Genomic DNA, 13,807 nt, shown 5'->3' with positions numbered 1-13,807 from the left:
AAATTACCCCAGTAGCTATCATTTTGTTTTGTTAATAGGAAGTAGAAAAATAAACATTTTTGAAGATTAAACCAATTAGTAAATGGCTATAATTGGAATAAATATTTGATATGGTTTGATAAATGAGGTTTTTACTACTTGTTGAATAATACACACCAAATCTGAAATAAGTCACTTGGCAGTTTTATTCATTGGCTTTATCTAATGTGTCTTGAATATGTTAGCAATCTCAGAAAATATTCCAGCTGAATTAAAAAATTCAGTATCAGCAACTTACGGTGCTTTAACTGATAAAGGGTACTTCTTTTTACAACAAAGGAGACATACACAAATAACTGAAAAGAATGTCTTTAAATATATGAAGAAAAGCAGCATGGGTTTAGACTTTCTTACTGATGTTCTCTTTGTATTACTGTCGTTGGACTCTGCCTCCAGAGCAGTGTATCCTTTGATAATGGTTGAGGGTTAGGAGGAGGGGTTGAGGCTACAGGGAGCTGGAATGGAAGAAGCAGTCGTTAAGCAAAAATTGTGAATATTCCGGCTAACAGACACATGAGGAAATGCTCACAATCATTAGCCATTAGAGAAATGCAAATCAAAACTACAATGAGATACCATCTCACCCCATCAAGGCTGGCACTAATCCAAAAAACACAGAATAATAAATATTGGAGAGATTGTGGAGAGACTAGAACGCTTATGCACTGCTGGTGGGAGTATAAAATGGTACAACCACCTTGGAAATTGATTTGGTGCTTCCTTAAAAAGCTAGAAATAGAAGTACCATACAATCCAGCAATCCCACTCCTTGGAATATATCCTAGAGAAATAAGAGCCATCATACAAATAGACATATGCAGACCCATGTTCATTGCAGCATTGTTCACAATAGCAAAAAGATGGAAACAACCTAGGTGCCCATCAGCAGACGAATGGATAAGGAAATTATGGTACACACAATGGAACGCTACACAATGATAAAGAGCAGTGATGAATCTGCAAAACATCTCATAACATGGATGAATCTGGAGGACATTATGCTGTATGAGACCACTATTATAAGAAGTCAGGAAAAGGTTTAAACAAAGAAGAAAACATTCTTTGATAGTTACGAGTGTGGGGAGGGAGGAGGAGGGGAATTCACTAACTAGATAGTAGACAGGGATCATCTTCAGTGAAGGGAAGGACAACATACCCTATAGGGGAAGTCAGCACCACTGGACTAAACCAAAAGTTAAGTTTCCTGAATACATCCAGGGACTGAGTAGCTGGGGCTGGGGCTGGGGCTTGGGGACTATAGTTTTGGGGGATATCTAGGTCAATTGATAAAGTTTTATTAAGAAAATGTTCTGCATCCCACTTTGGTGAGTGGCATCTGGGATCTTAAAAGCTTGTGAGCGGCCATCTAAGATGTATCAATTTGTCCCAACCCACTTGGAGCAAAAGAGAATGAAGAACACCAAAGACACAAGGAAAATATTAACCCAAGAGACTAAACGTCCAAGACTCCACCAGCCTGAGACCAGAAGAACTAGATGGTGCCCAGCTACCACCAATGACTGCCCTGACACAACAGAGAGTCCCTGACAGAGTGGGAGAAAAGTGCGGAGCAGAACTCAAATTCACGTAAAAAGACTAGACTTAATGGTCTGACAGAGACTGGAGGAACTCCCAGAACTATGGCCCCCAGATGCTGTGTTAACCCAGAACTAAAACCATTCCTGAAGCGCATTCTACAGACAAAGATTAGATAGGACTATAAAACAAAAAATAATATACATGAGGAATGTGCTTCTTATTAGTTTAATCAGATACACAAGACCAAATGAGTGACTCCTGTCTGGAGGCAGGATGAAAAGGCAGGAAAGGACAGAAACTTGGTTGGATGGACACAGGGAACCCGGGGTGGAAAGGGGGTGTGTGGTGTCACATTGTGGGGATTGCAACTAATGTCACAAAACAATATGTGTATAAATTTTTGTATGAGAAATTAACTTGAGCTGTAAACTCGCACCTAAAGCACAATTAAAAAAAAAAAAATTTTTCCAGTATTCCAGCCACCTTACTCTACTATATGTTTGAACTCAGAGCACTCAGACGTGTCTTCCAATACCAGGCTTCTAAACACCTGACACCACACTTTGTCCTTAATAAAAACATGTTTAATACTGGGAGATACAGATGCTCCACAGGTTTATGCTGTGATACTTTTAAGTAATCATTAAAGGAGACTGCTCTTTTGTCACCTGGAAGTTTTCACACCTGGGGACAGTGTACCAGGTAAGGGATGGGTGAGAGGAAGGGATGGGTCTGACTTTTTTAAAGTAAGAGAAGGGCTATCTGTAACTTGGATGTTTTAAGGCATATCACATTAGGCAAGAGTTTGTATGGAAGTTGATTATCTGGAAATTGATTCCTTTAGAACTACCCATGCTCAGGTCACTCTTTGAATGCTTCTTGTTAATATAGACCCCGGTTTGAAGACCACTGAGCTAGACAGTCTTTTTGGCACCTTTTGAAAATGTGATTTATCACCTTTTTTAAAAAAATTCCTACTTACGATCTCTAAATTGGCCACCTGCAATTAATCTTGTTGATAGTAAGATCATTTATTCACCTGCTGATTGCTAATGGAGCTGTGTTTTTTCATTGCCCTTATACAATGTTTCTCATATATATATACACACACACAGACACCTATTCAAAATTTATAGTTAAATTAACCTTTGTATGGCAATGTACACTTTAGTTTTAGAATATAGGCTAAAAATTGTAATGTTAAACATTGAATAGTAAAGCAGATTAGTTTATCTTTTATTTTATAAGATAGTTTTGGGTGGACTGTAGAGTCTCCTGAACCACAGATTAAAAATAAAAATATTTGGTTTGCATGTCTAAAAATGAACCTTTCTAAAAATGTTACTGGTGCCAGAATAATTATATTTTGGAAGGACTTGAGACAAGATTTCGATTAGGTAGTTAAAATCTGAAAAAGAGCTGAGCTTATCTCATTGTCAGATACTAATTTGTCTCAAGGCCAGAGTCTGGAGAAGTCGTACTCTAGCAGCTATTCAGATATTAACCTGTGTTTGGCAAAGAAAGTATCAATTCATCTATTTCAAGTATTTCTTAAATCCTCAGGGAGTGTGTGCCTTGCCCACTCCTGTATGGATAGTGGAGGGTGGTTAGTAGCAACAGAAAGGGAGGTCGTGTCCCAGATCAAAGAAGATTCAACAGGAAGAAAGGGAAGGGGAGAAGAGGTGGTCATATCTAGATTGTTGATCTCTTAAAGAAAGGACTGTAATCCCTGGAGACAGACAGGACTATCTTTTTTTGTTAAACCTGTTTCTTAACCGTTTTATCTGTTTCCTCCTCTGTAGGTCTTACTTGTACCCTTTACGTAAAAATCATATTTTATTGGTGACTCTTTTCTGAACTGTCGTTTGTCTTTGGCTGTCAGTTGCTATGCTGTCTATCATACCAGTTATGACCATGATGTCTTGCTCTGAGTTTAGGACAGATCCTTCCTATTAAGTCTTTCCCATGTGCTAGTTAATTTATTTTTCGGTTAACTATAGCCTTCTCCATCCTGTATTCTTGGGAAAACTTTTCTTTATGGGTAACTAAGTTCTTATAAAGAAGCCCTGGTGGCACAGTGATTAAAGCGCTTGGCTGCTAACAGAAAGGTCGGCAGTTCAAATTCCGAGGGAGAAAGATGTGACAGTCTGCTTCTGTAAAGATTACAGCCTTGGAAACCCTATGGTGCAGTTCTACTCTGTCCTATAGGGTTGCGATGAGTTGGAATCGACTCAAGGTAATGGAGTACGTTCCTATAACTGATTAGAAATGCAGGTTTTCAAAGACTGATCCTCAGAACTCCCTTGGTACATGACAGACTTTTCACTAAAGAGAAATAAGGCTAATTTTATAAAATTTCTAAAGTTCAAAAAAAATTATTCAGTTATGTTTTTTACTCTTTGTTCAAATGTCCTTTCATCAAAATATAATGATAGTAGCTGGGGTTTGTTTTATGTTTAGTTTTAATGCTGTCACTTGGCAAAATAAAGCACTGGCAACTGTTTTCTCCCACATTTTTGGAAATTTTTATTGGTCTTTGAGATTTGTTTAAATGAAATTACTTTGAAAATTTTGTATGAAAATTGCTGTATGTCTGTATACATGGTGAGTTTCCAAACCATTTGAGCAAAAGTATGTAAATGTACTTGTTTAATTTGTTCTTCAGGAAAGACCACACATAATTTAAATAAAATATGGTTGTCTTCCATTACACTCAAAATGTGGGTCGTGTAATACAACCACAGTAGAACCTTACTAGGTCACATGAAATGGTGAGTCGTGTGATAGTTTCTGGAAACTAACCCTGTAAATGGAGCCCTGGATAGTATCTAAGTTGTATCTTTGGGGATTTATTGCAATTATGTTATAGACTTTTTTTCTTTTATTAGGCCTTTTAATTTCTTTGGCTGGAGTGCTCTTAATTTCCTAGACACATTTATAAGCTTTTAGGATCTAAGTGTGTAGTGAAGAGTTTTCCCATTAAAAAGCAGGCAGATATGATATAAATTAAATGGCTTTTCCAGGCATCTAATTAAAAAAAAGTTTTACTTGGAAGAAAATAATACTAAATGTGATGACAAGTAAAAAGTGGTCATTTTTCCTGTGTTTTCTACATTGCATGAACAATTTTGCTCTATAGTTTTCTAACTTTTCCTTTAATAAAGATAACTAGAATATGCTGCTTATTCAAAATTGAGAGATTTAAAAAGTCATTTTGATTGATGAGAGGCTTCAAAAATGCATTTTAGATATGCATGAACATTTTCTTGTAATACTTTGAATATCCATTTATTTGGCCAGGAGTCAAGTATCGATGGAGTGAACTATTTTTTATTTAACTATGCTTGTATTTATTTTCTGACATTTTAAAAATGAATAATTATCAAAAGATTTATTTGCTTCTGATTATCTCTGGTGTGTTGTTTTGTAATCAGCTAACATCTTTATAACTTAAAGACAATGAAATATTTAAGTGGAATGAATTTGCAAGGGCATTTAAGTTATATCATAGCCAAACCTATTGCCATCAAGACGATTCCGACTCATAGCGACCCTATAGGACAGAGTAGAACTGCCCCATAGTGTTTCCAAGGCTGTAATCTTTACAGGAGCAGACTGTCACATCTTTCTCTCGTGGAGTGGTGCGTGGGTTTGAGCTGCTGACTTTTCAGTTAGCCGGCAAGCACTTTTAACCACTGTGCCACCAGGGCTCCTTAAAGTTATCATGAGGGGCCTGGAAATAATTCTGCATGTGTAAATGCAGAATACTTTAGATGTGGACTCATAGTTTTTCCAGCGTATCAATTCAGTTTCCACAATAAATTTGAATTATTATTAACTAACAGTATAACTGTAGTGCAGGTAGTTTTCTTAGAAGATGAGATTGTATGTAATACTTGAAATTTTAGAAGAACTAAAAATATTCTGTATGTATTAACTTCATGAACTAAATTTCCGTTTTTCCCTCAAAATTAAATACTATTTAAGCAAAGTATAAAATTAAGTAATTTTCTTCTGATTTTTCATTCTGACTGCATTTTGGGAATGTTTCCTTTCAATTTTCCTTCTACAGTTTCTTTTGTATGTCATTTTAACATGCACTTGATTTAGAGAAACATCCCACTAATAGTTGCCTTTATCATTTAGATCTTTTTTCATAGTTATATATTCCCTAGCAATCCAAGTTCAGATATGAAACCTCATGGAAGGAAGTTCTAGGTTATAAATATATCTAGAAATTTTAAAGTTTCAAAAATTTTAGCCCATTTATACATAAACTTAAAATCTGTATTCTGTGTCATATAAGAGGGTGTCAAAGCTGGTGATATTTTGAAACTTGCTTTGAAAAAGCAGAGAATTTAGGAGTGGCATATAGCATATTACTCATTTTCATCAGCTGTTTCACAGTTTTCAGTTTCAGACATCTAATGATTGTCTTTACTATTCATGACAGGAGCCCTCTGGCACAAATGGAAGAAGAAAGAAGGGAGCATGTAGCCAAGATGAAGAAGATGGAGATGGAGATGGAGCAGGTGTTTGAAATGAAGGTCAAAGAAAAAGTTCAGAAATTGAAGGACTCTGAAGCTGAGGTAATCAGTCTAACATTTCCATCTCTTGGAATTCTTCCCATATTAGACACAGTGTTCCTTTTTAAAATAATAAATATTATCTCAAATAAAATTCATAGATAGTATAACCTTTTGATACATTATTTTAAATGCATATAATACTCTAATGTAGTAGAATGGAGAAATAAAAGTAAGGGCTATGTTTTTAATAGAATAGTATATACTTCAATATGTAAGTGCTTGGATACAAGATACTAGATAGAAAGACATAATAAAGTAGTCATAATACTTATAATATTAGTCATAGTTACAATGAGCAAGTTTGAGTTATGAGAAGTAAAATTAAATCTATTCCATATACGAGGTGTAAGAAAACTAAAAAGCAGAGTTTAGGATGTATATAAAAATAAAAACTAGTCTTAGGATAAATAATAATAAACCAGACTTATTTATATAAAGTATAGTGCCAAAATAATTCCCAGTGTTATAACATTGGGCAAGGTAGTGACAAAGCATCCTAGCAAACACATCTACTATCTTGAAGTCCCTCTAAATGTTGAGACATACATTTAGTCTCTGGTGTTCAGAAAGGCTTTGGAGATATTTCTTTCAACAGGTGACGAGAAAGTTTTCTCTACATGGATTTGTTATTGTGCTAGAAATTATTTTTAAATATGTGGGATGACAGTAATGTGAAATCCCTGTGTTTTATGTGGTTCCACTAATGAAATAATACTTTGTATCTAGATATATTAAAAGGAGAGTCATATCTGTTCTTTTACATCTATACAGTTGGTCTCATGGGTTCTATAATTACTGCATAATACACTGAAACTAAATGTGTAACTGAGAGTACTCTAATCCATTGATTAGACAGAATGCACGAAGTAAAATATTCAGTAATTTTGAGGAAACGTTTTTATTCCGTATCAAATTTCTCATAAATTACTGAGCCTTTCCTGTAATTTCTTGTAAAAACTTTCACTATTGTTACATTTGTCATGGGTTTAATCCAACAGGGACATGGAATTTATTCTTTTTATTTTTCAGACGTTGATTGTATCTATCCATTTGAGTCTCTACCCCATCAATAATAAATAATCTAGAAAATTTGTATCAGAAAGGAAGGGGAAAAAAAAAGGAGTAATCAAGAGTCAACTGTATTAGGTATCTCTACATTTAGATTCCGTTGAAAATCTAGAAGTAGTTTAACTTAACTTTGGTATAGACATATTTTAAGACATACAATATTTATGCCCAAGAGTAAATATTACAAACAAATAATTGTGAAACTGGTGCCAAAGAACCTTTCAAAGTGTCATGATTACCGAGAATGGTAAAAACAGAGTTTTGACTGACTAACTCATTGGAGGATGGACTCTTAGCATTGAAAGAACCTATGAAATGATCTGGGCCAGGATCCCCCTAATACTCTAAGCTTTGTCTTACTAAACATGACTGTTCCAGGCTCCTCTTGTTTAGTGGAACCCTGTGCCTTACCAACATCCTAGGTGTAATGTTTGGAAAGCATTACAGTATTTAAAAAAAAAAAAAACACCAAACCCGTTGCCGTCGAGTTGATTCTGACTCATAGCGACACTATAGGGCAGAGTAGAACTGCACCATAGGATTTCCAGGGAGCAGCTGGTGGATTCAAACTGCCAACTTTTTGGTTAGTAGCTGAGCCCTTAACCACTGCGCCACCAGAGCTCCTTATAATATATAGGTTAAGAAACCTATTTAACCTTGCTTAATACAGTTTTTTTTTTCTGAAATTCATTTCTATGGATATATTTGCTTGGGGCATAGATACTAATGTTAGGGAGCACAGTGTTCCATGGAATACCAGCTTGGGAAATGCTTTAATAGCAATAGCACCAATAGCATAGCTGATAAGTGCTGTAAGTGCTTACTGTGTGTCAGGCATGGCACTAAACATCTTTCATGTATTATGTCATTTAGTTCACACCACAGTCCTGTGAGGTAGAGCTCCCTTTTCTAGATGAGAGGAAGGATAAAATAACTTGGTCGATGCTGTATAGCTGGTAAGTGGTAGAGCCAGCATGTGAACCCAGTTAGTCTGAGGTCTTAAATTTGCTCTTAATCAGTAGACAGACCCACAATGCTTCATCCACAATTTCAAAATCTAAAAATCTCTGAAAACTGTAAAACCTCACATGCACTAATAGTCTTCATCTCACTTAATGTGAATATTTCCATATTACTGAAAAATAATAATATTTTGATTACAGGTACTGCCCGAGACAGCCTGGGAGGTGTTTTGTGAAATATAATATATACACCTTTCTGAATAGTATTGCCTTTTTAAAATCTGAAAAATTCTTAACTTCAAAACACGTCTGACTCCAAGGTTTCTTCGAGTGTGAGGAATTGTGACCTGCACTGTTACTTGCGTGTAATTAACACAAAAATTAATTATGTGTATGTACATAATTTTAGAGAATGACAGCACCTGTGAGCCTACCCTGTGTGCCTCTCCCTCATTGTATCCCTCTCTCTCCTTCCTAGCAGTAACCACTATTCTGAATGGTGTGTGTATGATTCCCTTGCATTTTTAAAATATTTTTTATGTTCCTCTTTACTGATATTTTCTTAGTAATCTGTTTGCTGTCACCAGAAAGATGTCACTTCAGTTTTTCTTCAGAAAGATTGATTTGTGCCTAAATGAAATTATTTACATAATGATCCACTAGACTGAAGCTGTTTGCTTCTGCAGTCCGTTTGCAGGAGTGTTGCCCCATCTCAGCCAGCATCCTTTACAGCATTGTTTCTCACTATAGGAAGAACACCTGCATTAGAACCACTGGGTTTGTTGAAAATGAAGGTTACTAGATTTAAAATCCAGAGATTCTAATTCAGTACGTGTGGGATGAGGCCCAGTATCCTGTATATTTTTTTTTAACAACCATCCCAGGTGATTGGTATGAAGACTAACATTTGAGAACCCCTGCTTTACAAGAATCTGTGGACCTAGTGATCTCAGAGCTCTTATGTCCTTAACTACCTGCTTTTTTTCCACCCTGTCTCAGCTTTCTGAACTTGGAATTAGGAGACTTAGGTTCAAGTCCTGGTTCTGCCACTTACTTGCTAGTGATCTTGGGCAAGTCACTTAAACTCTGCAACTGTTTCCTCATCTGTACAGTGGGAACAATGATGTCTTCCCTGCCCAGCCTCCAGCATGCTTGTGAGTTAAAAAAAAAAAAAAAAGAGATAATATATCTCCATTATAAAGTGCTACACAACTAAGTTTGTTACACTTTTTTTTTCTGTTTCCCAAGATTATTCTTTTGGGTGGCAGGTACTACGTAGAAGGAATCCTGGACAGTGCTTTCCAGGTGGTATTCTTAATTTATAACACTAGGACTCAAGTTTATACTTTTTAACATTAGGATGACTGTCCTGCCTGGATGAAGCATACTTCTGTTCCTGATTTTCTTTAACGGTTTTATTTTATATATCATGCTATTTCCTTTTGTGATTTAGCTCCAGCGGCGTCATGAGCAAATGAAAAAGAATTTGGAAGCACAGCACAAAGAATTAGAGGAAAAACGCCGTCAGTTTGAGGATGAGAAAGCAAACTGGGAAGCTCAACAACGTATATTAGAACAACAGAACTCTTCGAGGTAACTAATACAAATCCCTAAGAAATTCTTTAGCTAATGTTTTAAAGAATTATTTTCCAGTTTATTCTTTAAAAAAAAAAAATTTACGGTAACAATTACAAAAACCATCACCCATTATCATACATCCCAAACACAGTTATTTTCATGGATGAATCTTTTTATATGGATGGATACAATTTGTATACTTTAACTATTTTTTCACTATAAACATTTTTCATGAGTTAATAATCTTCGTAATTATAACTTAGCTTCATAGCATTGTCCCAGTTGTCTTATCATAATTGATTTCTGGTTCTCTACCTCCAATTGTTGGACATAATGGTTGTTTTCAGTCTGGGGCAGGCATAGAGAACACTGCTACAAAGATCTTTTATACGTTTAGGGTATGTTTTAATTGTGTTGAATTATTTCCTTAAGATAATATCCTTAAAACAAAATTTTAACTATCTAATTTCTACTATAGCTTATCGGTTACTCCCTCTTAATTTATATAAAACTCAATATTTGTATTTTGGTTTTTTTTTTCCCCCTCCTCGTTCTTAAAAAAAAAAAAAAACCCCACCAAACTCATTGCCATGAGTCAATTCTGACTCATTAGTCCCACTGAAAACTGAAAAGCTATGTCACTCTAAGAATTCTATAGTTTACCTTCATTGTTAAACATTTTCAAGATTAGACAGTTGTTCTATAATATCGCCCTTCTATTAACTTTTTCCCCAAAGAAGAGGAAAATATATTTGTAAAAGCAAATGCATTTCAGGATACAAGTGGCAGTAGGAGAAGTGGGTACCCTAGTTGGTGTCAGTTGATCTGTTTCAATTGTGCTGCTGTTTCATGTGGGAAGAATTGTCCTTGTATATTAAAAATGAGATTCTGCCATATTTTTTACTGCTTGTCCTAAAGTTTTGGCAAGTATTTTATTGTCTAAGGAAAATACTTACTGTAGACAAGTATTATCCTCATCAGTCACTTCTAAATCTTGTAATTTTTAAAATGAAAAAAACAATGTTTTAAAATCCAACACAGGTGTAGTTGAGTTAGCTATTCATGTATTATCTGTAATATTTTATAACATGGTCACTCATCTTATTTTCCTTTAATCATTTAGAACTTTGGAAAAGAACAAGAAGAAAGGGAAGATCTTTTAAACCCTCTATTGACCACCAGTTACGTATTAGTTGCCAATACGCCAGCTTGGACATCAGTGTTTTTTGGATCCGTTTGACCAATTTGCACCAGTTTTATCCATAATGATGGATTTAACAGCATGACAAAAATTATTATTTTTTTGTTGTTGTTCTTGATGGAGATTAAGATGCCTTGAATTGCTAGGGTTATTGTGTACTTAGAAAGTAACAGCTCTGAGTACCTTTCCTACTTTTTCTTTTTTTTATTAAACAGATGTTTCAGTTTAATGCAAGAGAACATTTTACTGTTGTACAATCATGTTCTGGTGGTTTGATTGTTTACAGGATATTCCAAAATAAAAGGACTCTGGAAGGTTTTCATTGAGGATAAATTGCCATAATATGATGCAAACTATGCTACTTTATGATAATTATACTACAAAAGTTCCATTCAGTGCAGTGTATACAATAATGTAATTTAGTCTAACACAGTTGACCCTATTTTTGACACTTCCATTGTTTAAAAATACACATGGAAAAAAAAAAACCTATATGCTTACAGTGCACCTAGAGCTTTTTTATAACAACCATTTTTTGTTTGTTTTGGATTCTTTAAATATATATTATTCTCATTTAGTACCCTCTTTAGCCAGAATCTCATTACTGCTTCATTTTTGTAATATCGTTTAATTTAGATATTTTCCATATATTGACCCTGCTAAAATAGAATATAGCATCTTTCATATGGTAGGAACCAACAAGGAAACTTTCCTTTAACTCCCTTTTTACACTCTATGGTAAGTAGCAGGGGGGGAAATGCATTTATAGATCATTTCTAGGCAAAATTGTGAAGCTAACGACCAACCTGTTTCTACCTATGTGCAGTCTCTTTATTTTACTAGAAATGGGAATCATGGCCTCTTAAAGAGAAAAAAAGTCACCATTCTGCATTTAGCTGTATTCATATATTGCATTTCTGTATTTTTTTTGTTTGTATTGTAAAAATTCACATAATAAACAATGTTGTGATGTAATAGAGTGTGAGGTCTTAAATATTTTCTACAGTTGATACACAAGTAGTGTAATATGTTTGGGAAGACACTTTTCAACTTGAATTTACCTCCCCCATTTACCATTTCTGTTGCTTCCCTCACAGTATCACTCGTATGTTTTGTATGTTTGTTTTCATTTGGAATATGAGCTCATTTTCTCATTTAACACATATAATATCTCTCAGCTCATTAGTATCTCTCACTAATATATTTAATTCTCTGAGAAAATTCCCAACCCATTTTGATTAGGTATATTCTCAGGTCCCTGGAAACTGAAATTTTTAAATGGGAAGAGGGTAATCTAATTTCTTTTCACTAGGCTCTAATGATGTAGTTTTTCAGATAATAATGCAACTCAGTTTTATCACCTTAAAAAGTTTCACACTGTCTGTTTACTTTTTTCAGTTAATGATTGAATCAGAGAGAAGTAAATGAAAATTCCAATTAGCCAATGTTTTTGTTTACTTAAGAGCATGAACTGTTTAAAGTCATATAAAAATGTGTTAGGAAGATTATTCACATTATAGAATCTTGACTTTACATAGGAATTTACCCCAGGGCACTTTTATTTCCTTTTCTTTATTTTTATTGGGGCAAAACTCAGCAATCAACTGTACAGATCATAAGTGTGCAGCTCAATGACGTTTTACCCATGTTTATACTCTACCCAGCTAGAACATTCCTAACATCCCAGAAGGATGTTCTGTGCCCTTCCCAGTCAATACACCTTTCGCGAAAGATAACCACTCTACTGGGGTCTCTCACTGTAAATTAGTTTTGCCTGTTCTTGAACTTCATATAAATGGGATCATACGGTATATACTCTTTTGAGTCAAGGCTTTTTTTCTCACAAAATAATCAAGTTTTGGGGATCAATCCATTTTCTGTGTAGCAGTACATTGTTTTTACTGCTGTGCAGTATTCCAGTATGTCAGCATGTTGTTGTTACTAGTTGCCGTCGAGTTGATTCCGACTCATGGTGACCCCATATGGAGTAGAGCTGTGCTCCATAGGGTGTTTTTTTTTTTTTTTTTAAGTAGATCTGTGGGGCATTAAAAGCATGGTTTAGGAGTCACCACTAGTTAAAAATTGTCTTGGAAAAGTTTTGTTAGCTTTAAATTGCCTTCCGCTTTTGGAGAACAGCATTCTGCTAGTGTTCTTTTACGATGAGTTGCAGTGGAACTATGTATTTACTAAGGTAGAACTGTACTGTAAATGCCCCATATATATAGAACTTACAGTTCTATACCTTGCACCTACCCAGAAGTATGACAGCTATTCCAGTGCCAGAGTCAGATACTCAGGAATAACTGGAAGTAATTATACAGGTTTTTGTGTTAAGCGAGATTAAGACCACTAGCCAAAAAGGTTTGGTTTCAGAGAGTTAAAAACATTCTACTGAATTTGAATAATGCAAAGTGAAAAAGTTTATAGACTGCCTAACTGGTGAAGCTCTTTTTTATTTTAGTATATATAAATAATACTGTATTTTTGGTTAAAGTGTACACAGCAAAACAGGTTCCCACTCAGCAGTTTCTACACATATTGGTAGTGACATTAGTTACATTTTTTTCCTATTATTGCACAGTTTGTTTTTACAAAAGTAGAATAACTATAATAACAATACTAATCTACTGTGGCTGACGTGATCGGTGCCCCATCCATATTTCCCAGGATCTCAGTATCATTTTTTTATTTTGTTGAGAATATATACAGCAAAACATAACACTAGTTCAACCATTTCTGCATGTGCAGTTCAGTGACACTGATTATATACTTCAAGTTATGCAGCTATTCTCACCCTCTTTTCTGAGTTTTTTCTCCTCCATTAACATAAA

General features: G+C 34.9%; 1 protein-coding gene across 2 annotated transcripts in view; it reads left to right on the top strand.

Moving 5' to 3' along the window:
- Positions 1–11,951, top strand: part of SEPTIN7 (septin 7) — a 100,724-nt gene extending 88,773 nt beyond the window's left edge. For both annotated transcript variants that reach the window (XM_004385307.1, XM_004385308.2), the window contains exons 12-14: positions 6,032–6,167; positions 9,651–9,790; positions 10,899–11,951. In XM_004385307.1, the coding sequence (XP_004385364.1) occupies positions 6,032–6,167; positions 9,651–9,790; positions 10,899–10,938 (316 nt within the window). In that variant the 3' untranslated portion in view covers positions 10,939–11,951. The remainder of the gene's footprint in view (positions 1–6,031; positions 6,168–9,650; positions 9,791–10,898) is intronic.
- Positions 11,952–13,807: the final 1,856 nt, after the last annotated feature.

Source organism: Trichechus manatus, unplaced genomic scaffold, assembly GCF_000243295.1.
Source record: "Trichechus manatus latirostris isolate Lorelei unplaced genomic scaffold, TriManLat1.0 scaffold00137, whole genome shotgun sequence".
Taxonomy (NCBI): Eukaryota; Metazoa; Chordata; class Mammalia; order Sirenia; family Trichechidae; genus Trichechus; species Trichechus manatus.
Note: the sequence above shows the minus strand (reverse complement) of the source record. Positions and strands in the feature narration are given on the sequence as shown.